General features: G+C 48.4%; 2 protein-coding genes across 3 annotated transcripts in view; one reads left to right on the top strand and one right to left on the bottom strand.

Moving 5' to 3' along the window:
* Positions 1-15,974, top strand: part of DPYSL3 (dihydropyrimidinase like 3) — a 110,879-nt gene extending 94,905 nt beyond the window's left edge. For both annotated transcript variants that reach the window (XM_026498969.4, XM_026498970.4), the window contains exons 8-14: positions 188-308; positions 4,445-4,601; positions 5,273-5,414; positions 7,093-7,263; positions 8,499-8,678; positions 11,105-11,267; positions 12,677-15,974. In XM_026498969.4, coding sequence (XP_026354754.2) covers positions 188-308; positions 4,445-4,601; positions 5,273-5,414; positions 7,093-7,263; positions 8,499-8,678; positions 11,105-11,267; positions 12,677-12,765 — 1,023 coding nt within the window. In that variant the 3' untranslated portion in view covers positions 12,766-15,974. The remainder of the gene's footprint in view (positions 1-187; positions 309-4,444; positions 4,602-5,272; positions 5,415-7,092; positions 7,264-8,498; positions 8,679-11,104; positions 11,268-12,676) is intronic.
* A 2,729-nt stretch (positions 15,975-18,703) lies between these two features.
* The window catches only part of STK32A (serine/threonine kinase 32A), a 121,393-nt gene continuing 115,547 nt past the window's right edge, over positions 18,704-24,549 (bottom strand). The window contains exons 12-13 of the mRNA XM_026498972.4: positions 22,354-22,418; positions 18,704-21,949 (exon numbers count right to left, since the gene is read on the bottom strand). Coding sequence (XP_026354757.3) covers positions 21,859-21,949; positions 22,354-22,418 — 156 coding nt within the window. The 3' untranslated portion in view covers positions 18,704-21,858. The remainder of the gene's footprint in view (positions 21,950-22,353; positions 22,419-24,549) is intronic.

Genomic DNA, 24,549 nt, shown 5'->3' with positions numbered 1-24,549 from the left:
GTGAGGGCGAGACTCTGAGACGCCAAGTGAAGCGCCACAGCGGGGACGTGGTGGGTTGGGGGCCTCTAACTGCAGACCCTCTGGGCTTTGCAGCTCGGTGCTTCGCTACATTCTCAGCTTACAGAGGCAGGGGAGTGGCCCCTAAGAGGCTTGTGCTTCTCTTGACTCCCGGGACTTCTTTTTGCAGCTGGAAGCTGAGGCTGTGTTCCGTGCCATCACCATTGCGAGCCAAACCAACTGTCCACTCTACGTCACAAAGGTCATGAGCAAGAGCGCGGCGGACCTGATCTCGCAAGCCAGGAAAAAAGGTGATTGGTGCTCCCAAGGGCTCAGCACCAGCCATGTGGCTCCTTCCCCCCTCTGGCTGTCCTGTGGGAATGTGCTTATTTTACTCCTTGCCTTGCTCTCTGGGAAGCCCTTCCTCCGTGTTAGTGCAGAGGGTCCTGTGTGGATGGCAGGACTCTGGCATTTCTCCCACTTGGTGGGTGAGTTTACTAGGCTCAGGAAGGGCAAGTTGTTTGTCTGGGATGACACAGCTTCGATCAGTGTTTTGAGGCGTCTTTCTTTTTTTTTTTTTTAAGATTTTATTTATTCATTTGAGACGGAGATACAGAAAGAGAGAGCATGAGCAGGGGGAGAGGCAGAGGGAGAGGGAGAAGCAGACTCCTGGCTGAGCCAGGAGCCAGACGTGGGGCTCGATCCCAGGATCCTGGGATCATGACCTGAGCCGAAGGCAGGCACTTAACCATCTGAGCCAGCCAGGTGCCCCAGGTGTCTTTCTTCCTCCCTTTGATCCTTCATTGTCAGTTCACATTATCTGAGCTTTATAAATGGACATACTAGTCAAGATTATAGTGGGTGCAGAAGTCAAAGATCCAACTCAAATGGACTTAAACAAAAGTAAATTATTGGTTGAAGGTGTTTCAGGCATAGCTGGATCAAGGGGTTTCAACAATGATGTTGGGGCTCTATCACTCTTGATCCTTTCTTGTCTCTGTTTTCCTCTCTTTTGGCTTCATTTTCAGGGTGAACAGTGACAAGAGTAAATGCTCAGAGGCACCCGTTGTCCTCAGCATTCAATGGGGGGGCATCCATCAAAGATGGAGCTTTTCCAACAGCTCCATCAAAAGTGCCCAGGAGGGCTCTGATTGCCTCGGCTTGGGTCATGGGCCCCTCCTAGAGCCAGTGTCTGCTCCGGGGATGCTGCAATTGATCGGCCAGGGTGGAGGGCAGTGAGCAGGGGCGGGGTCCCACCACCTGAGCCACACAGGTTAGCACAGCTGATTTTGGACAAGGAGTTGAATGGGTCTCTAAAGCATGACTCGTGGCACCGCCTTCACACCCCGGAGCTTTGTCCCCACCGCCTTCTGCCTCCTGCTGTTTTCCTCCGTGGCTGTTAACTTGGGCTTCATTTGCTCCTCCGGTACCAAGCAGAAGTTTACTCTCATTTCAGAGCTTTCTCTTCTGCTTTTTGTTCTCGTCTTCCGTGGCACACTCATGGGCTCACTTGTGAGCAGCGTATGGTTGAGAACCTGGAGGTGTGGGGCCCTGTGTTAGTCGGGAGAGAGGATTTCCTAGGCCCGTGTGTATACTTGTTACCACCCTGTCCTGGCGGCCATTGTGGTCATGGAGACCCCAGATAAGGGACTTATCCACCAAACTCTGAGCGGGTCTGTAAAGACCCGCATGTGGGTGGCTTGGGTGGCTAAAAATAGTTCCCCGGACTCTGATGGCTGAGTGTTCAGCTGCTTGCCCTTCTGGCAAAGGGGACCCCTTTCTTCTGGGAGGGGATTCTTCCTAATTGTCTAGACAGGCTTCGTAGCTAGTACATTCTGGGGCATCTCCTGCCTTACCCCGCTCACAGTAAGCCTGCTGTTTTCTTTCTTTGCTTGTAAATGTCTCAGCGTGACATGGGTGGCTGCTCTCCTGGGTATGAGTCATTGGGTGAGAGCCAGGAAAGTAGCCCAATCTTCCTTTCCCATTCTTGGAGAAAGGCAAAAAGAAAAAAAGCAAGCAAGCGAGCAAGAAAAATGCATGGGGAACCCTCCCACCCTCTCCCCAAGACCACCTACCATACTTACTCTCATGCCTTCTGCTCATGGCTACATCCTCCCTCAGAACCATCTCAGGATGAGCGAGAGTCTCAAGGACAGAGAGCTTCCACTATACACTGGGTCTTCTTTTAAACTCCTGGAGAAAGATGCCTCACCCTTTGCCTTCTGGCTCATGATTGTCTGGCAAGAAGAGCTAGGATAGCCATGTCTCCAGAGTGGCCGGGAGGCAGGGAGACCTTGTTTCAGGGCTGAAACGCTGACTCCTGACACGGAAGCCAGGAAACATCTTGGGACCTGTCATTCACAGGGAAGGAAAGAAGCATACTTAGAGCAGGGAGAGAGTATAGCAGGGCTTACTCTCTTCCCTCCTGACCTGAAGTCCGGTGTCTTCACTCACCAGGTATTCTTCAACAACTCTGCATAGCTGCTCAGAATTAATATTAGGGATTCACAGTTTAATAAGGACCAACTGTATGCCCCGCACAGAGATAAATACTTCAAATTTATTGTTACGCAGAATTGTCAAAGAGCCCTGAGAAATAGACATTATCCCCATTTTTCAGATGAGGAAATTGAAGCACAATGTGTCAGGATCTCCCAGCTGGGAGAGCTGGTGTTCAAACCCAACCATTATTAAAATTTTTGCTTATTCTACTCTTCCATCTAAAGACAGTCTGAAGGGAGAGTTCTTCCACTTTTTTTTAAAAGAGATTTTATTTATTTATTAGAGAGAGAGAGCACGAGCGGGGGGAGAGGAAGAAGCAGGCTCCCCGCTGAGCAAGATGCCCGATGTGGGGCTTGATCCCAGGACCCTGGGATCATGACCTGAGCTGAAGGCAGACGTTTAACCAACTGAGCCACCCAGGCGCCCCAGAGTTCTTCCACTTCTAAGATCGTATTTCTCTTAATAGTACCTGGGGCTTGCCTTGACCTCCATTTCTTTCTTTGTGGTCCTATATGATGTAGTTGGGTAAATTGCTTTAGAGAGCCCTTGAAATTCTCGTTAGTTTTGTGTGGATCCTTTTTCCCGTCCTCCCAAAGAGCAGGGCTGTCATATATGAATCATTGCCATTGATTCCTTCTTTTGCCTATGGCAGACATCACAAGTCAGTCTTGACTCTTACAGTGAAACCAAGAGCATATTTAGAATTCTTTTGGCAAAGAATTCCAGGCAACCAAAACCCATAGATTGGAGTTGAAGGAAGGCAAGACATATTTATAATTTTGGCCATAGAGCCTTCCTACACTTTGACAATAGGGGGAACCTGAATGTGGAAGGTGGAAGACTGAAGCTAGAGAAGTCCTGGGCTTTATGGGGCATCTTTTGCCCAAGATTCTGGTGTAGAGAAACTTGGTACCAAACAACCTTCTGTGAGACAGCATTTGCCTTCTCTTTCTCTCTCCCTTCTTCTTTAAAAAGCTCAGCTTAGATCAGTTTATTTCCCAGTATCCCTTCTCCTTGCTGCTTGGTTTGCGCATATAAACCCTGAATTGCAGACACAGGGTCCAAGAAGTGAGCCTCATCTTTGATGTGTCCCAGGTTATTGGGTGCCCTCGAGCAGATATCACTCCTTGTTTTAGCTTATGGAATAACAAGCATGATGGAAAGATTATGAGAACCTCATTGTGGAACCAGAGCATGTCCTTGCAACAAGCAGGAGCTGGCAGCTCCCAGGCACGCAGGCGCGCTGGGGGCTTCGGGCGTCTGCCGTGGGAAGGAGTAGCAGTAGCATAAGGAAATCGCAGTCACCAAGCGTCTCGTGTGTACCAGACACTTTGTACGTGCCAGATCCTTTCATTTTTTTTTTAAGTTTTTTTCTTTTCAAGATTTTATTTATTTATTTGACAGAGATAGAGAGAGTACAAGCAGGGGGAGCAGCAGGCCGGGGAGAAGCAGGCTACCGCTGAGCAGAGAGCCCGACATGAGGCTGGATCCCAAGACCCTGGGATCATGACCTGAGCTGAAGGCAGATGCTTAACTGACTGAGCCACCCAGGGGCCCCCAGATCCTTTCATTTTCAGAATCCTGAGAAGTAGACATGGTCTTATTTCATCTATTCCAGGAAAGGCCTAGTCCATATTTTAACATTTCTGAAATGTCAATGAATCTTAGAATCAGTATATATACATTTTTTGTTTTGCCTCAAATTGGGGCTCAAAGCTGCACCTTATAACCGATGGCTTCTTGTGAGCTAGGGGATACGACATTGTTCATGTTTAGCAGATAGAAAAGCAGAGGCTTAGAAAAGGTGGGCACCTGGACTTGACCCCAGGCCTGCATGACTTCAGAGCCACAAGCCTTGAGGAGGGCTCGGGGCCGTGATTACCTGAGCCTGGCCCAGAGCAGCACAGACGTTAGCAAACCCATCACCTCTTTCCTACCATCGCAGGAAACGTGGTCTTTGGTGAGCCCATCACTGCCAGCCTCGGCACAGATGGAACCCATTACTGGAGCAAGAACTGGGCTAAGGCAGCTGCCTTTGTGACATCTCCACCTCTGAGCCCTGACCCCACCACTCCTGACTACATCAACTCCTTGCTGGCCAGGTTGGTGCGGGGATGACGAGCAGCATGCATCCCGTGGAAACCTCGTGGGACTGGGGTGGGAGGGTGGGATGAGGACTGGAGCAGCCCATCCATCAGCTAGACTAGAATCTGCAGTGAGGAGAACACATGGAGAGCAACGGGCTCTTCCCCGTCATAGTTTACACGTGACTAACAGTAATCATATTAATAATGACAGCAGCAGTTAACATATAGCATGTGTTAAGTCCTGTGGCGAGACTACACACATGAACTCATCGATCCTCATGACAACTGTATGCGCGAGGGACTGTCATCTCCATTTTACAGGTTAAGCAACTGAGGGTCAGATCATGTGTCTAATTTTGAACAGCACCTAACTGAAATGAAAGGGACGCTCATTGATGGCTGACCCTGCCCCCAGGACATGTAGGGTCAGTCCCGTCACTCATTTGGGTCTCTTGTACTTTGTTACCCAGAGATGATCTAACCCCCTGGTTTTCCATTTGGGCTAACTGTAAGCCCCGGGGAGGGAAAGAACTCACTTATGCTCACACAGCTGCTAAGAAGTACAGAAAGGATCCTAAACTCAAGTCCTCGAATTCAGAATGCTGACTTTAGACACTTGATGCTTGTCCCCAGCGGTGCCTCTAAGCCACTTCTCTGGTTTATATGGAGCTTTTTTCCTTTGCCAGTGGAGACCTGCAGCTCTCTGGGAGTGCCCACTGCACCTTCAGCACTGCCCAGAAGGCGATTGGGAAGGACAACTTCACAGCCATCCCTGAGGGCACCAATGGTGTGGAAGAGCGGATGTCTGTCATCTGGGACAAGGCTGTGGTAAGGATCAAGGTCATGGATGGGGGCCAGGGCCAGATCAGAGCCTCCTGCCACTGCTTTTTGTAGGTGAGCCCTCATGCCTGCTGAGATGTTTCTGGAACCATGTGTCTCAAGTGGTGTAGGAATATCATTTCTAGAGGGATGAGCCTTGAGATTGTGAGGAGACCTCCTCCTCTAGATTGTTAAGAACTAGGAGCCACACATACAGACCCTTCATCTGATGGCATGAATGATCTGTACTTAATAGTGAATCAAAATTCTTTCTCTGGAGAGTGTTATCACTTCTTTTGAAACGTCTCGACAGAACCCGTTGAAATGGTAAGCAAGGGGGGCGCCTGGGAGGGCGCCTGGGGGGCGCAGGCATTAGCGTCTGCCTTCGGCTCAGGGCGTGATCCCAGCGTTCTGGGATCGAGCCCCACATCAGGCTCTTCTGCTGGGAGCCTGCTTCTTCCTCTCCCACTCCCCCTGCTTGTGTTCCCTTTCTTGCTGGCTGTCTCTCTTTGTCAAATAAATAAATAAATAAATAAATAAATAAATAAATAAATAAATAAAATCTTTAAAAAAAAAAAAGGTAAGCAAGGGGTGTATGCCTAAGAGACTGAAGTCAACTTGCTCATCAAGGATGCCCTTCACTGAGTGTGTGGTCATCTAGGCTGTACGATGGATTGTTGACCAAACAAAAGAAATAGCCATGCAAATGAAGGCTGTCCCAAAGGTCTTAGTAAAAATAATAATTAACTCATTAAGTTGATCACTTCCTTTTTATTTTTTAATTTTATTATATTTTTAAAAGAATTTATTTTTAAGTAATCTCTACACCCAACATGGGGCTCGAACTCACAACCCCATGATCAGGAGTTGCATGCTCTACCAACTGAGCCAGCCAGGCGCCCCCCTTCTCTTTTATTTTAAAAACCCTAAAGACAATTATTTCTGAGCCACATATATTGCTTATGAATTAATGCCTCATTCATCTACACAGTGTAAGCCACCATATTATTTCCCTTCTTATCTTAGCTCCTAGGAAGTTCAAAGTTAGATTTGAAACTAAATCCAGGCTTTTTGTTTTGTAAAGAGGAAAAGTATAAATATTTTTGTCTCTTCTCTCACATACTTAGGTTTTGTTTTTTTCTTCAACACTGGTACATATTTGTGAATATATAGTGATCTTAGTACAATCTGGAATTGTTAAAAATAATATATATTTTTTTTAATTCCACATGATACATTCTCATTAAAAGAACACTTGGAAAGCACAGAAAAGCACACACATGAAAGAAAACAAAAATCAATCATAATTCGACAACCCAGGGTTAACCATTATTATCATTTGGGGGAAGCTCTTCCGTGCTTATCCCGTGACCATGCAAATACAAATAAATATCTAAAGAAGGAGCTCGTAACCACATGTGTTTTTACTGGGAACTCTGTAATTCTTTTTGGAATTAGAGGGGCAAGGAAGTAAGTGTATGCACATATCCAGAGAAAACGCACACTCCAGGAGTCGTAACGGCCTCCCGAAGCTGCGGGTTAGCCGCTGTGCGTGTAACCGGGACAGCGCGGCCAGGTGGGCAGCTTGCCGGTGGGGTCTGTACTCATCACCTCAGAGGCCCGTCCCTATGGTCACGGTGCTCTGACCGCGGGAGCCCTGCACTGAGTTTTTTTGGTATTTCCATAGGCCACCGGGAAAATGGATGAAAACCAGTTCGTGGCTGTGACAAGCACAAATGCCGCCAAGATCTTCAACCTGTATCCCCGCAAGGGGAGAATATCTGTGGGTTCTGACAGTGACCTGGTGATCTGGGATCCGGACGCGGTGAAGATCGTCTCCGCCAAGAACCACCAGTCGGTAAGGCTCGCGCAGGCGGGAGAAGAGCAGCATGGAGAAGGCGTGGGTGGAAGTCGGCCAGGAGAGATGTGTGCATGTGCCTTGTGCCAGGCCAACTAGACCCGGATGGGTCGCAGTCACAAACCGTACCAAATTCTCAGTGACGTAACACCTCAGTACGTTACTCCTCACTCCTGCTCTCCTTGATGGGTCAGCAGGGGGCTGCTCCCAGCACAGTCAACACAGAGGTGACATGTCTACACCCGCCTCCGTGATCGCTGAGGCCGGGGACCAGGTCATGGTCCCTGGAGTACTGCTCAGAAAGGTTTCCTAAGAGAAGTGGTATATGGCCCTTCCTCTCATACCGCACTGGCCCAAGCCAGCCCTGTACTTGACCTTACCCGAGGAGGGCGGGGAGGGCAGGATCCCCCCTGCACGTAAAAGGAGAGAGAACATGAAAAAAATTGGTCAGCAGCCCAGACAACTTCCTCATGAGGAGTTTCGTGTAAAGGATAATAATTAAAGCCCAGTCCCTAAGGGAAACGGCTTCATCCGTGTTAGTAAAAATAGTTCATATTTTTAAAGCATTTATGTTTCAGGCAGTGTGCTTTTCATTCCCTGAATCTCCATTACAGGCACTGTTATCATCCGCATTTTATCGGGGAGGAAATGGAGGTGCAGGGAAATTCAGTAGTTCATACAGCAAGTAAATGGTGAAGTTAGGATTCAGACCCACACATCTGGACTCCAAATGGATGTCCTTGACCCTTTGCAGTAATGCCTCCTGCTTGGTGAATAAATGAAGGCCGTGGAGAGAAATCCCATTTTTGGTGGGGATGGCCTTCATTCAAACATTGTGTCACATCATTCACTTTTGGGCTAGTGGAGACCTAAGGGTCGTGGAGCCCACCCACTCACCCAGTGCGTACAGCAGGGCCAAGCACAGCATCCCTGACAGTTTCCGAGCTTCTCTTTGAACACCGCCAGTGGCAAAATGTCCGTCCACACCAGGGCCTTTCTAAAAATCTTTAGATGCTTCTCTTTGTTGGCAAGTCCAGCCTCTACTTAGCAGCCATCTCTCTCCGAGGGCTTCTACCCACCCAAAGCTTCTGGTGGCGTTGGAGGCTCTTCCTGGCTTCCCCGGTGCATTGGTTATAGTGAGGCTGAAGGCAGGCCCCACGCCCAGGAAAACCGTGTCCCTCTTCTCCCCATCCTTCACCCCCACTCATGGCTTTGTCCCTCACCCCTGTCTCTAGGCTGCAGAGTATAACATCTTTGAAGGGCTAGAGCTGCGCGGGGCTCCTCTGGTGGTCATCTGCCAGGGCAAGATCATGCTGGAAGATGGCAACCTGCACGTGACCCAGGGGGCCGGCCGCTTCATCCCCTGCAGCCCGTTCTCTGACTACGTCTACAAGCGCATTAAAGCCCGGAGGAAGGTGAGACGCTGGCCGGGCCTGGGGGTGGGGGGAGGACTGTGTCCCATTCAGGCCCAGGGACAGTAACCACAGGATCAGGAGGAGTCTGTGGGCCTTGGACCCTCCCAGAGAAGTTCACAGCAGTGATCTCTTCTCCAGAGACACTTGCACAGATTTAATGTACTATAAAAAGGGGGTTTCCGAAACTTTTTTGGCCCAAGGAACCTTTTTTCTCAAATAACTTTCCTCCATTTTTGTAGTACTCTCAATTAAAAATAATTTAAAATTTTAATAATTCAAAATGTTTATATATTTTTAAAAAATAACTCTTGAAGGCGTACAGTGAGAATCAGCAGCCCACACCCACCCCTCCCAGTCTCATTTCTTCCATCCACTGTTGCTCCATAGGGCAAATGTTTATAACCCTTTTAACTAGTTCTATGGTTCACATAAAATCTTGTTTATGTCCCTGATTTCACAAAGTAGAAAGATAGATACACAGACACATATGTGTGTCTGTGTATCTACCTAAATATAACAAACTGAGCACTCTACTTAATTAAGGGGTGAGGCCCAGAAGTCTGTTTTTTCAGCGCCCCCAGTACCCCCACACCCGCCACACGGTTGCCTTCCAGTAAGGCTAGGGATCCACAGAGCGGGGTTAGACCAGCCCTGGGATGGGGTGGAATTTGACCCCGGTCCCAACCTTGTCTGTTGGAAGGCACACAGTCATCTGTGCGCATGGGATGGGCCAGCACCCAGCAGCCGGGAGCGTGAGTCTTCAGTCATGGTGACGGTGAGGCGGGGGGCTGGGGACACACTGTAGTGGCCATTAAAGACAGACTCACGGGAACTCCGTACCCAAGCACCCAACCTACTCCCAGACCGCCAGTGAACATCCAGCCTCTGAGAGCGGATGCAGGGAGCCTCGCTGTCTGCGGAGGCAGCTGCCCTCTCTGCCTGTGACAACCAGCTTCTTCCTGCGGGCCGCAAGGCTCCCTCCCTGCAGTCGACTCGTGCTCTGTTCTGCCCCTGGCGTCCTCGCGGAGTGAGGTTCACCGTCTCTTAGAGCACGTGTATGTTTCCAGACGCATCTGTCCTTTAGTCTGAATATCCCTGCACAGCTTATGATAGCGTTTTATTCTATTTTAAAGATTTTGAGAGAGCAAGAGCAGGGCGGGGGGGCAGAGGGAGAGAGAGAAGCAGGCTCCCCACTGAGCAGGGAGCTTGACTCGGTACTGGATCCCAGGACCTTGGGACCATAACCTGAGCCCAAGAGAGACGCTTAACTGACTGGGCCATCCAGGTGTCCCTTCTGACAGCGTTTTAAATCCCTGCACCGGCCCTGCCTCTAACGTTAGGTGGTACGGAGTTTAACTGCACACCCCGGCTGCGGCCTACTAGAGAAGAGAGTGGAACTCAAGCCTACCATCTACATTACGTCTTTATTTCTATTAATGCGACTTAGATTCTGCACCCAAAGAGATGTTGAAGCTCTAGAGTTACTGGCTAAAGTTTTTGGGGAACACGGCTAGAGACAAGGTCCCACCTGAGTTGTCCGCACCTGCAGATGTCATGAGCGTCGCCTCTGTACCTGCACCTGAGTCGCTCCCAGAGGGGAGGGCAGGCTCTGTGGCAGATGTGATCAGCGTCTTACCGTGGGCCACCCTGTACTGCTGGCCTCCTCTGGCAGCCGGGGAGAGGACATGGGCGTAGGTGCTGTGCGGGCTGCACTGCTGCCTTGCGTGATCCGGCAGCCTGTGTCTGATAGACCGGGGGCCCCTCTGGGGGAGGCACCATGTTTCGTGTGACCCCCCTGCCCCTGCCTCCCGCTCCTGGCACCAGGCCTAGCCTGGAGCGTGCCAGGTGTGGGGCGGGGCGGGTGGTGCTGGCTGGCTCCCCAGTCCCAGGACAGGTTCACAGCCACAGCGAGGCCAGGGGGTCAGTCTGCAGGACGCTCCCTTTGTGGTTTGTCAGCTCTGCTGCGCGCTGAGGAGTGTGTGGGTGGAGCTCCCGCCGGACCTTACCCTGCCAGCACGTAGACCTTGGCCCAAACGGCTGCCTTTCCCGCTCCCTCTGCTCCAGGCCTACAGGCGGTCCTTCCATCTGCAACATTTCCCCCACCTGCTTCCTCTGCGGGGAGCGCCGCCTTCTACCCTGGTCCTCTGCCCCTCGCAGCGTCCTCCTTCCCTCCTGCCCGGCCCCACAACAGCCTCCTTTGTTCTGTAAGAGGGAAGCTCACCTATTTAGAGAGGACTTCACTGACCTCTTCCACTGTCACTCTATCCCCACGCCCCCTTTATTGTCTGCATCTTCTTTCCTTAAAATTACCCTATTTTATTATTTGTTGGCTCCCACCACCCCCTGAATTCCCTGACTTATCTTGCTACGTAGCACAGCCCTTAACTGTTGACAGACTCAGGGGTGACTCACTTTCTCTGCTGCAGATGGCAGACCTGCACGCCGTCCCGAGGGGCCTATACGACGGCCCGGTGTTTGACCTGACTACCACGCCCAAAGGGGGCACCCCCGCGGGCTCCACCCGGGGCTCGCCCACGCGGCCCAACCCGCCCGTGAGGAACCTCCATCAGTCAGGATTCAGCCTGTCCGGTGAGTGGGACGTGGTGCCCCTCGCTGGGGAGGGGGACAAGGGAGAAGCAGCGAGCGCTCCAAGCTGGCGGGTGATCTGGGAAAGAGCCCGAGCTGAGCCCGAACCTGAGCCTGGAACACCTTCTGAGAAAGACAGTGAGGGGAGCCAGCAGGAAGCTTTGCCCAATCAAAAAGAAGTCCCCTTGAGAAGGCAGGGTAGGGCTCGATGAGGTTAAAGGTCAGGTTTAAACGATGACCAGTTCTGCTTAGCGATCACACCTGCTGGGGCGGGGGCGAGAGGCTTCCCATTAGGAATTGGTATTGATTTTCCACGTGAGACCATGGGAGCTGTGCGTGGTGTTGTCCCGTCTCTGTGTGCCCAGGGTAAAAAGAGAGTGGATATTGCAGGGGCTTCTTCGAACCTGGCATTTTTACTCTCCACACCCCCCCCCCTTCCTAGTAATAATGGTGGTGCTTGCACGAGGTGCCCTTGAGTACGTACTTACCCTGGGCTAGCTGTACCATTAACCTCAGCTATGCTTTAAGAACTGATATTGATAGAAAATAATTACCCAGTTGCTCCATAGCCAGTAGTCTTAAAAGGGGGGACAGTAAATGTCGATTTGTGTCTCTACGATGAACAATTTAAGTGGAAGGGAAGCAAGACAACCAGAGGGGCAGGGAGAGGTAAAGAGGAACAGGTCTAGGGAAGGAAGAGGAGCGAGAAATGGCAGAAGCCAGAAAGAGACAAGGGGACAGGGTCAGGGGAGGAAGGCAGAAGGAGAAAGCTGCAGGTTTTGAGGCGATGTTGCCACAGGTTGCATGATTGTCACACGTAGTTTTTGTCAGTGTTTTTGGCCATTTGAATTGCTCCCTGGCTGACCTGCTCCCTAACGTGTTGGCAGCTCCCCAGTGAATGGACGTAGGTGCACGCGAGCGCGTCCTTCCATGCTGATTTGCAGGGGCCTGACCAGCACTGGGCCGGGCTGTGAGACCTTGGTCAGGTTCCCTAAGCTCTCACAGCCTCAGTCACAGCCTCTGTTCAATGGGAGCAATCACAGTAGCTCCCTGTGGCAGGATAGTGGTGAGGGTCGGGCGAGGTGTCTGAGGGCCACGTGAGACTTTGCTCGGCACGCTGAATGTAAAACAGCTGTTTCTCAGATCATCGGCCTTGTTTTTTATTGTCGTTTTTATGATGCTAAGGGTCCGATGGCATCTAGATGAGAACCTGGTTTTTCCTGGCGGACACGGGTGTTCAGGAGGGTGGATATGAAATGCCTGGAATGCTTGACAGACTGGAATGGAAGTTTCTTGGGAGATGAGGCCAGGATGGTACTTGCCATCTGACACCCTGAAAATTAATGTAATTTCTCTCTCGTCCACACCCTGCTCTCCCTTTTCTCTTCCTGGGAATGTATTGCCAACTTCAGGCACCCAAGTGGATGAGGGGGTCCGCTCGGCCAGCAAGCGCATCGTGGCACCCCCTGGAGGCCGTTCTAACATCACGTCCCTGAGTTAAGCGACCCCTCCCCAAAGAGAGGGGCAGAAGCAAGAAGAGATTTTTTTGAAGCCAAAATGGTACACCAATATTTAAGAAGGAAAGCGAATCCAAACAGTTGCGATCTAAAGAATCAATAAGCCTCAAGCCTTATGTTTCTCCGATGCTACACTCGCTTGCCTAGCTTTACGAATATTGCTTTGTTTTCTGTTCATGCATAGCCTTGATTGGTTTGACCCTGCCTCCCCGCATTTACGTGCATGCAATCAGACAGGCTACTAAGGTAAAAGTCTGCTATATAGTGTTGAGAGCGTGTGTAGTGCTGCATTTTATGACAAGGGGACAGACAAAGCTGGGATGTCAGGAAAATCAACAAAAGGGACGCAGTTATTTGGGGTTAGGGGGTGGTGGGAGCCCAGAGCGAGGCGGAAGGCTCAGAGGGGCTGGGGTAGGGCGTGGAGGGGGGGGCGGGTGGGTGGGTGAGCATAAGGGGGCTTGTGTATTGTGTTGATGAAGCACGTTTATTTCCACGGAAGATGGCTACTTGGGGCAGCCGTCCCTTCATCACGGTCCACAGGGGTCTGTGGAGAAGGCAGGCAGTCTTCAGGTTCCAGACTTTCTCACATCCCCTCCTAGATTTTATTCCTTTGAACATTTTATTAAAACACCAAAACCCAACCATTACTTTCACCTGTTTGATTGTGCCAGTGTTTGGTGGGGCCTCTTTCTCAGCGTTGCTTTCAAATTCTCCTCTTTCCTGGGCTGGGAAGGAAGAGAGGAGAGAGGAAACCACCCTTCTCCTCTGTCCTGCCTGCCTCTTTGGTGCTCTTTAAAAGGCAACAGCTGGGAGCACACACAGGCCCTTGGGATGAGGGCAGCCATGCTCACACACCTTCCTCTAAACACATGTTGGAGATCACCTCTCATTCGCACGGCTTTGCGAACCGGGAAGAGCAGCGTGCCTCCGGCGTCCCGAGTTAGGACCAACCGAACTGGGACCCCAGGAAGGGCTTCTCTTGCTGGAGGTTAGTGGCCGATTTTTTTCTGTCTCAAGATCCAGGCACATCTGTGATTGAATAGGATTTTTTGTTTGAAAATGAAAGTGGTTAGGTGTTCTCTGAGTTTTGCTCTGAACAGGTAATCTCAGTTAAGACGGGAGCCAAGCAAGGATTTAGGAAAGCTCGTTTGTGGAGCTGGGGGAGCACATTCTGGGGCCATGGGTCTGCTTTTCAGCCCTGAACCATCGGTCTCCTCTTCCTTTAGCACATCCTCTGGGGGAGCTTTTTCTTTCCTTTTAAAGCCTCCCAAGGTGAGTGGAAATGACAGGCAGCTTTGTGTTCTGTGGCCCAGAACGGAAGTGAAGCTCAATGTCCATTTCCCTGGCCTGCCACTTCTGAAAATTCAGTGTTGGAGCAAGTTCTCTGAGCCAGCTGAAGAGCTGTAGAACTAAGAGGCCCAGAGGCAGAAAAAAGTACATTCACCCTGGGATCAGAATATCTGTGCTTGGGGGATCCAGCTGCTAGGACCCCTAACCCTGTGTACTAGGTACTTGGAAGAAAAAGAGCAGGTCTCAAACACCTTTCAGGTGCTCAGGAGAAGCCATTCTCTCTGACAGCAGCTTTAATAAGCTGAAGACCAGAGGAAAGGGCACAACGCATGGCTAAAAAGGAATTTGGAAATAGCCAAGGAAGAGGATATCCCCTAGCCAGCTAATTACTGTTCTGTTCTTGAAAATGATCGTTTCTCCTCATAATAAGGAATCTTGCAATTTTAAGGCTTTTTCATGGTGCCTTTATTTTAAAGGAAACTTAAGGGGAGCATGTAGCTCTTGATTTATAACTCAAAGATGTGGGGGCCTGTCGCAGAACTCAGAATGACAGTTTTGCAGGCAGAGGGAGATTGTGAGATCTGAAGCGTGTATGCTATATACCTCAGTGGCTGGGCTGTTCTGTAGGAAGTGTTGCAGTACCAGCCACAACCACCAGGTGGAGGAAAAGACAAGAAACCAGTGGGGGCGTCCTCTTCTGTACCATCTGCTCCTTTTACGTAGCCAGAGCCCAGCTCCTCCCTCCCTGACCTGTCTGTGCCATGACAATAAATCTTTCGTGGCCAGATTGGTCATCTGCACTGCACTGGGACTGCTGAATGAAGCATTCAACCAGAACTTCATATCCTACACAAGCTTTCCAGGTTGCAGGGATGCCCGCTAATGCCTTCATGATGGGCAACGTGATCTGGGAAGGCCTCCCTTTCTTCACTTACTATAAGTAACTTCCCAAGCACAGAGATTCCTAAGAATTGCAAGAAAACCCCCTTTCCTTGACTTTGTTACTTAAGTTAAAATTTATATTCAAATGCGCCCTTTTCCATAAGACACAGCAAAGTGCCCTCCCTATGCACAGGGTTTAGGAAGAGAACATGACGCAAGTCACTGAGCTCTCAGAATTCACGGCATCTCATCCACGTGTGGGAGGGCTTGCTGGGCCTTCTTCTCCTGCCCAAGCTTTCTTTTGCCCTCTCGTCTCTTGGGCCTGGCCCCTCTCTAAGGCTGCCCTGCCCCCCCCAACCTTCTCGCATTATTCCTTACCCAGATGGCAATCAGCTGGGGTTCTCTCTGGGAGGGCCATAATCTTAGGTAGTTGAGAAGGTATTTGTGGAATCGTTAGATCAGCCAACCCCGTAGAGGTGTTTCTTCTCTTTCTGCTTTTTAAAAATGGCAGGGTTGTAGTCATCCTGAAAATGGGTTTTCTTCAAAGACCAGTCACCCTTTGGCCTTTTTCCTCATGCCTACACCAGGAGAGTCATGCTCTGCTGTGAAGGCCTTAATCCTAAGCCTGGACTTGCACTCGCCCTGAGAGGCCCTTCCCAACAGGGTGGATGAGCCCCCCTGACTTTGGTTCTAGCCACAAGCTTCCCAGGCCTTCCCCCCTGGAAAACTCCAGCTTGAGTCCCAGATATACCCATGGGCTATCCTGGGCAGCCAGCATTCATTGTACAAGTTCCCTCTTTGGAAAACGGTGTGTGGGTGTTCAGTTCTGTGTCTGGTGAATATGAACAGACCGTAAATCTCCCTGTGATCTGTGGTAGCTGTGAGGCAGCTCTGGAACGTGAAGAGCTGTTTGGTTTGAACCGTGAAGAAAACTGTGTTTTGAGTTTAGCTGAGATTAAAGAAAAGTTCATCAAGTGACTGTTAATGTACACCTGGTTATTAAAATAACTATGAAATTACGGATGTTGTTGTCCAGCCTTCTTCTGTACGCGATGTGCCGTTTCACCTACACTATGAAAATTGTGCAATAAAACTGACATGGTTAACGAGAGGGGCAGATTTGATGAAAACAAGAGGTTTCCAGAGGAAATTTGGGGGGTTTCTATCTTCTCAGTTGAGGTTGAGTTTTTGTTTTGGCCATAGAATTTGATGACCATTATTGGAACTTAGAATGACTGAAGTTTTTTCTGAGGATTGTCTCATGTAAAACGCATTGCCATTTGAGATAAAGTCTGGCTGAGTCCAGTACAGATCCTGAGAGGGTTTCTTTCATCTGTTTGTTTTTTGTCATCCCCTGAAAGAAATTCTGTTTCTCCCTAAAAGCCTGGACTTTGAGGAAATTCAAACTAAGCATTTTCCAAGGTATGTTCTTTTTTTTCCAAACCGCATTCTTTTTTTTTTTTTTTCAAGATTTTATTTACTTTTTGAAAGAGAGAGAGCCAGAGAAAGAGAGCACGAGCAGAGGATGGGGGGCCGAGGCAGAGGAGAAGCAGATTCCCTGCTGAGCAGGGAGCCGACTCGGGGCTCAATCCCAGGACTTCAGAATCAGGACCCAAGCCAAAGGCTTAACTGACTGAGCCACCCAGGCATCCCTCAAGGTATATTCTTTAACATACTGATCCCAAGTTGTGTTGGCGTGTTGGAAAGGATTATTTACTAAGCTACTTCTCTGACAGATTTAAGGTCCTATCATCCAATTAAAAGGTATGAGAGATCTCGTAAGCCTTTCAGAATTTGTCCTGTTCAAGGTTCTCAAACTTTTTTTGACTGCTGAACCCTTCTATCCTATATCCTCTTTTAACATCCCAGTGAACCTATTATGGTAAACTCTCTTTGGGGAAACACACCTGGATCCACTTCCATATTGTATGGGATACTTCCCATTGCAAATGGTAGACTACCATATGCACAAAATTTTTTTGAAAAGGGTATTTAAAAGTCTGGTGTAATGAGAACTTCAGGGATAGAATTGGGTTGATTGGAGCATAGCTGGGTCTAGAACATAACTCCTAATCTCTTAGCCCTGCTTGCTTTCAGTAAGTGCTTCTTTGGAAAGCTGGGTGTGGGAGTAGAACTGGCCATCGGCATCCCCTGGTTTTCATTTTGCCTGCCTAGCAACTTGGGAAGGAGAGAGGCTCCCTCACTAGTTCCAACCAAAGAGACCAATTTGGTTGGCCTGGCTTGGGACCTGTGTTCACCGTAGGATTAGGCATCCTGGCTAGGACACTGAGGCTAATGAGCCCTACCTGGTCATGTGCCCAGCCCCAGATCCAGGTGAACCCTGAGGACTCTGGATCATACCCAGAACAACCAATTTGTGATACCAGATCTGGATACTGGATGGGCAAAACCAGCAGATGGCCGTGGCACTTTCTCAAGCCTGCAGGGTCTGAGTGTTTTGCTCAGTGAAGAGGCTGTGTGTAGGTTGGAGCAGGTGGACATGGGGACCAGAGAATGGTATTTTCTTATTAATTGCTTGTATGTGTCGTGATCCCTTCTCGCATCTGTAGAACAATGCTGTCAGTACAGGAGCGTAGAGTGATGATAGCTTTTAACACTGAAGCTTAGAAAACATCAAAAACTACACTCGGCACAATTTAGTTTGAGGTTCAAGGTTTGGCCCATAGTCTGTTTGCAGCTTGAACTCAGGATTGGTGAAATACCTGTCCCAGATCATGACCAAGGCAGCAACTGAGCTCTGCTTAGGATTAGAGTGGGTTTAAAGGGCATGGGCAAAGCTTAACTAAAGTGAACTCAGGTTGTAGGGTTTACAAGAGATGAGGCAGTGTTTTTAAAAAATGTTGGTGAAACAGACATAGTGACTTTCACACCTCTGTGGGTGAGAGCTGTTTGGGGCTGAGTCACACCTGACCAGGCAGGGGATGAGAGTACTGCACAGGCATAAGAAAGGTCTCTCTGCTTTCAAAGAACCTCTGGAATCAGCTCTGCTACCATCAAGCCATCAGAAAAGGGACACCAACCATGAGCAGGAAATGGGGGATGGAAGGGCCAAAGAACTGACAAAAATGAGATCACATACTTAAGGGTGGCACTCTTCAGAATCAAGAGTTCTAGATCTTGCCGTGTGCTCAGTTGGCTACTGGGGACAAAACAAGGCACCTGACATGGCCTGGACAACAGGTCACTCAGCATTTAGGACTTCAGAGCCTACATGACTTACAAGAGCCTACTGACTTCAGGACAAGCCCAGGGTACCAGCTGGCCTGGCTGCTAAGCGTCTGTGGGCGTAAAAGGAAGTTGCTTCCAGCTACAAGGATCCAGAGCTGCCTGTGACGCTCCTGTCCCAGGGTTGGAACATCTTCCTACTGTTCCGGTGTATGGAATGGGACAGGACAAAGATGCTGAAGGGTAGCAAGGCCCAGTGCTGAAAAAGAGGGTCATGGGCTGTCACGGACGAGGTCCGAGCGAAGGGCAAAATCTGGAATTCTGGGCTGTGCTCCCTAAGGTGTGAATGCTAAGGGGGTCAGGCTTTTAGGTTTGCTATTTGTGGATCAGTTAAATGGTACTCCATTCCATCATTCTAGAACGTCATCTCTCATACCAGCTTGTCCCTGGTCGAGGACGGTCCTCACAGTGGGAAAGAGAAGTACGAGCAGGTGACTTTGGGCACCCACAGCCCTACCTGTAGGAAAAACAATGACACAGCTGACAAGGAAGGACCAGTGGCTTACTGTGTACAGAAGACATTTTAATACACCAGGGCACATTTACATTATATCAACAGAAGCACGTGTTTCCCACCCAGCGGCTGCCTGTTCACAACAGCGCAGACCACTGAAATATGGATTTTGAACATCCATGACTAACATCAGACACACTGAGCTTGTAAGAAAGAGCAATCACAGGCGGACAGGAGGAAACAGGATGTTGTGTAGACAATGCAAGCATGACTGGCTGCTGAAACAAACACGATGTGTTGCACGCCTCCTCGGTCGGCTGGAGAATGAAAGCCTTAGCATGACTGCATCATCGAAAGCAGTGACACTGTGTCCTGCTAGCTCGTTTACATCCTTTCTCCCGAGCTATGTATCTGCCCATCCAATCTAACGAAGCTGTGCTGATCTACAGCCTAGTCGTTTCCGGTTAAAACGTTTCTATCCCAAGATGCTTCACTACTAATTAGTGACCGTAATTCATTTAGCAGTGCTTTGTGCTGCTGGACATTCACGGCTGCCCCGGCCATGACCCCAGCCCAAACCAGCGCTGCCCTCGAGATGTGTTAGCCATTAGCAGAGTATGGACTTCCACGGAGTTCGGGGCGTGGGCAGGGTTGCCGGGCTTGGGTGCCCACCCACCCACTAGGGGTCACTGAATGCAAGGGGGTGGGTGGCCCTGCTTGCGTGTAAGAGTGACAAAACCAGGATGCTTCTGGTCTTGCTTGGACTTCTCAGATGCTCCACACAGGTTAAGGGAGGAAACAGAAGAACATTGTAGGAATTCCAGACAAAGGGCTGCAATACTCGGCTTGTTTTCTAAAATTCTGAGCCCTGAGCCTTGGTTGTCACAAATCTAATTGATGAGACATGTTCCAGCTGGTTAAGATAGTAACTTTTGGCCCAAGTTACAGAATAAAGTCAAAGAATCTGATACCATCATCTAGCAATCATGGTGCAGGTTTAGGCATCCTTCTGGTCTTTGGAAAACTTGTCCTAATGTTTCAAACGTGTGGTGGTGGGAGATGCTTATAATCAGTTGTTCTGCACTCTAGATGCAATGCTTTTTCATTTCTAACTGGAAACACGTGGTGGGTCTGTAACCTGCTTAGGACTGAAAACCCATCTTACCGCTCGGAGGCTGTGCTCTCTAGTTGGTGTGTCCATGGTTCCTGACTGGCCACAGAGGTGCCTCAGGCACAGCAGCAACTCACTGGAAATAAAAACTAGGGGTTCAGACTACAGACATGGTATGGGGTTCCTATCCTGTTATACATTGTACAAATGGCATAGAGAACTGGCTCCCTTCCCCACGGAGAGCCTCTGATCCCACTGTCATGCGGCAAGTGTTTCTCGAAGTCTTTCCCTGCAATGACACACACAAGGTCACAGCAAGAGGAGGCACCAGGGGACTACAGAGCATCAGGACTTGAGTCAAAACGCATGAAAGATGCAAGTTGGAAACATGCCAGTGGCCCCTGACACTCCTGGGGTTACCAGCCTGGAACAGAACCAGGTCACCTTCTTCCCCTTGCTCTTTTCATATATAATCAGAGATGGAGTCAGGGCCAGTGCGTAGTCTATAGTGTTTGGAGAAAAGCAAAATAGCACAGGCAAATAATATGTGGGAACCATAAAAAAAAAAGAATCAGAAGGAAAGAGCTGGTTTTAATTCTTAACAAAAATATGGTTGCTCTCACAGCAGAGAGGCACTGTTCACAGCTCTGCCAGGAATTCTGGGCCTGTTAACTCAGGAGAAAATCCTGGAGGTCAAGTTAAAATCCAGCATTGGCTTCCTACCCACGTTTAATTGCCTGAGTGCTGCTTGCCTCCTTGGAGGTCTGGCGTGGCGGGTGTGGGATCTGTTCCTTCTGCCTGTTTTCTCTGTCTGGGCTTCCCTGCTGCCTGCCATCTTGGCAAGGCCTTACTGTCTGTAAGGACAAGGTTTCGGTGATCGGAGCGGCATCTCGTAGTTCTGTTATTCCAGTCTATAAAGGAATGTATAATCGGTTCCACATTTTGGTTCATCTGATACTGGCCAAAAATGAGACCAAAAATAAAAGACAAAATCAAACCCCCAAATGGTGATTAGTTTCATTACTGAGAGGTGGCTCACTGCACTGGGGCTTCGCTGAGAAGATACCTACCATAGTGTGTGTAATTTAAGGGAGTTTCCAAGTGTAAATTTTACCCTCTTCCAAATTCGCCTCCATTCTACTCAGACTATAACCCTTGCACCGTAAGGGAGAGCTTGACTGGACTACAAGGTAGACATGGTCCCGATGTGACAGTATTATTTTCCGGTCCTCCCCAGACACAGGTCTCTGATAAGACAGCAATTCCCTCTCAAGGAGCATACTTACTAGAAGAAGGTGAGCAGTATTCTAATAACTCCTTCACAGCTGGCTTGTCTGGGGAAGAAAAGCCCGGATTTGAAGCATTTGCCCATTTCCATGGTGTAAATATTGCCAGTATTTACCAATCATCACCATTTTCAGCTGCCCAGCTTCCCATCACTGTCTGGGGGATGGGAGTGATGTGCTCACTAGGCTCTTGCTGGCGGACACGAGCTGATAGGGTGTGCTGACTCCAGAACACCACTGGAAAGCCTCAGAAATCTGGTTTCTTCTAATCTGCTCCCATTCATTGCTTCCTGATTCATTTCCTGCGCCCTCTTCAATCAGATGGGGGGATTCTGACCTGTTTCTGAGATTTGCTAGCTCTGAAGAGCCTCACGCAATCATCGCCCACCTGGCAGTGTCCATTTGCCCATTTGTCACAGGGTAGTTAGAATGAGTGGAAAAATAAATCTACATCTAAATATTCCTTTTAAAATAAAGGCTGTGTGGAGTAACAGAATGGTACCAATAGAAAGGGCGAGCAGAGCTCCTCTAGTGTGACCCTCTTATCGTAGATGATTGACCCGAAGCAGAGACTGTGGGGAAGTGGCTTGCTCAAGGCCACACAGTTCATGAGTAGTGAAACTCCATCCCAGGAGACCCGGGACTCTCCGTCTGTCACGCTGCCTCCTCCCAAAGGCTTTCGTACACATTTTCTAAGGTGTGTGAGGTGTGGAGAGGTGAGAACTACTGTCAGCAATTCCCGGCCTGGGTTGGCAGGAAGTTCCTGGCCTGAGGTGGCAGGAAGTGTCCCAAGCAGATGTGGAGGACTTCACGCCTTATTCGGGCCATTCTCTTCTTGTGGGTCTTTGGTTTGTTCCAAGGCTAGATTAGCCGGCCTTTTATTAAAGTCCCTTTTTACTCTTAAAAGAAAAAAACAAACAACCAGGGCTTATTGTTGGAAAGAAAAAGAAACAATTTAAGCTTTGAAATGATAGAATTAAGCCCCACGATGTATAAAGCGGCATGAGCCAAGGAAACCATCTTAAACACGTCACTGATTTTAAGTGTTTTTAGTCCCATGCCTCTGTCCTTCCCTGAAACAGAAACTTGGTGCTAAGCTAATTTACCTAGTGCAATTTTTGAAATCTCATACGGGGGGCAGGGGAGGGAGCTTCTGAATTTTCCAATTCTTTCTATTATGGATACATATCATTTTTGATGTGAGAAGAAATAAATGTTAGAAAATCTATTAAGGCTCTGCGAGTAAGTCTGGCAGAAACACGCCATCGTCTGCTGGGCTGCTGCGGAACCAGGGCTTACTTACTTTTCTCTGTTGAAAATGATGAACTCCTTCTGGACAGACTCCAGATGCTCTTGAAGAAGGCACATCTTCCGGGGGAACAGGTGGGAGTGGGGTGGGGAGAGAGAGGTGCAGTTAGCGGACCAGTGGGGATCCTCAAACGTCAAACAGCCAGTGACCTCCTGTCTGTCCACTGGCTTAAATCTCACAAGCGCCAGTGTATCTTCCCAATGGACACCTATCTAAAAATATGTGGCAGGAGACCCCAATTAGAGTAACAGGGGAGCAAATAAGGAAGAAACCGCCAGAGGATAAAGCAGGTCAACTCTGCTCCCCACAGCAAGGAGGACGTGGGTTTTGGCTTGTGAGCCTGACGTCAGCCCATGAAGAAACAATGGCTTCGAGGTGGGTGGGAATGAGGGTTTACTGAGCTGATTACCTACTCGCCAGTCATCTCCTGGCCTGCTGTGAAAGGTTTGGACGTTCTACTTGGATTTAATGAGTAGCCTGGAAACACTGAGTTCTGCTGGAATGTTCCCTTCAACAACGGGTAACTATAGACCTCAGGAGCAATGAGCAGGATCTTGTGACTTTCTCAAAGACATGCAAAACATTTGCTTTGACTGTACTATCCAGCTTTCAACATCTCTTGATGACTTCTCCATTATAATGAGAAAATTTAACCTCAAAATGGTGATTATCATCAGGCCCAGGACAGTGTCAGACCCAGATCAAATGTTTTACAAGTCTGCAACAAAATACTTCCAGATGACTTCGGATGAAAAAAATATTCCCTGAGGAAAAAATAGTTATTGATTTATTCATTTTTTTTTTAAATCTAGGAATTAGGAAATAGTAAGGCTTCAAGTACTGGAGAATTTTCTTTCCTGAGTGCACGTTTAGGTGATAGCAGAGGCAAATGAAAAGGAGAGGACATTTCAGAGGAGTGGGGAGGGGAGCAAGACAAAGGAGAGAAAGAAGGCTCTGCTACACTTAGTCTTGTTCTCAAAGTGGGGTATTTGTAACCCTGAGGGTTTCTAGTATCAATCATGATGACATGAAACCGTGGGGTAAATAAAAACTGATAGAGCTTCTTGGAAGCAGCTTTTCCCCAAGATTTTTATTTAAAAATTTTATATATTTATATAAATAAATATATAAAGCTTATACATAGTGTTCTTAGAAACATCTTTATTAGATGTATTGTGTTTCCCCTAGTTTTATTGAGATATAATTGGTATGCAGCCCTGTATAAGTTTAAGATATATAGCATCATGACCCGATTTTCATATATTGTGAAATAATTACAACAAGTTCAGTTAACATCAACTGTCCTATAGATTAGAAAAGGAAAAAAAAATGGTTTTTCCTTTTGATGAGAACTCTTAGGATTTACTGTCTTAACACCTTTCTCTAGATCATACCACAGTGTTAGCTGCAGCTATCATGTTGTCCTTTGCCTCCTGCTGCTTATTTATCTTATAACTAAAAGTCTGTACCTTTTGACCTCCTTTATCCAGTTACCCAAACCCCACCCCCCTGCCTCTGGTTACCCAAAATGTGATCTCTTTCTCTATGAGTTCGTTGATTGATTTGATTCCACAAATAATTGAGATCTTGTAGCATTTGTCATTCTAATTTCACTTAGCATGACACCCTCTAGGTCCATCCGTGTTGTTGCAAATAGCAAGATTTCCCTCTTTTTAAAGGCTGAATTAATATTACCATGTGTGTGTGTGCATACCACAACTTTACCCGTCCACCCATGTCTTGGCTATTATAAATAATGCTGCAGTGAACATAGGAGTGCTGGTATCTCTTCAACACAGTATTTGTGTTTCCTTTCGATCTATCCCCAGAGGTGGAATTGCTGGATCATAGGGTAGTTCTAGTTTTAATTTTTTGAGGAACCTCCATACTGTTTTCCTTAGTAGTCACACCTATTTACATTTCCACCAACAGTGTTTAAGCGTTCCCTTTTCTCCACATCCTGGACGAAATTTGGTACTTCTTGTCTTTTGATGATGGGTATTCTACTAGGTGTGTGTGGTTTTGATTTGCATTTCCCCGATGTTTAGTAATGTTGAGCACCTCTTTGTGTACCTGTTGGCCTTCATATATCCTCTTTGGAAAAATGTCTATTCAGGTCTTTTACCCATTTTTCAATTGCATTATTTGGTATTTTTTTGTTTGTTTGTTTTGTTTTTTTGAGTTGTATGA

Source organism: Ursus arctos, unplaced genomic scaffold (assembly GCF_023065955.2).
Source record: "Ursus arctos isolate Adak ecotype North America unplaced genomic scaffold, UrsArc2.0 scaffold_5, whole genome shotgun sequence".
NCBI classification, from domain to species: Eukaryota; Metazoa; Chordata; class Mammalia; order Carnivora; family Ursidae; genus Ursus; species Ursus arctos.
The sequence above is the reverse complement of the archived record's forward strand: the minus strand, read 5'-3'. Positions and strand labels throughout refer to the sequence as shown.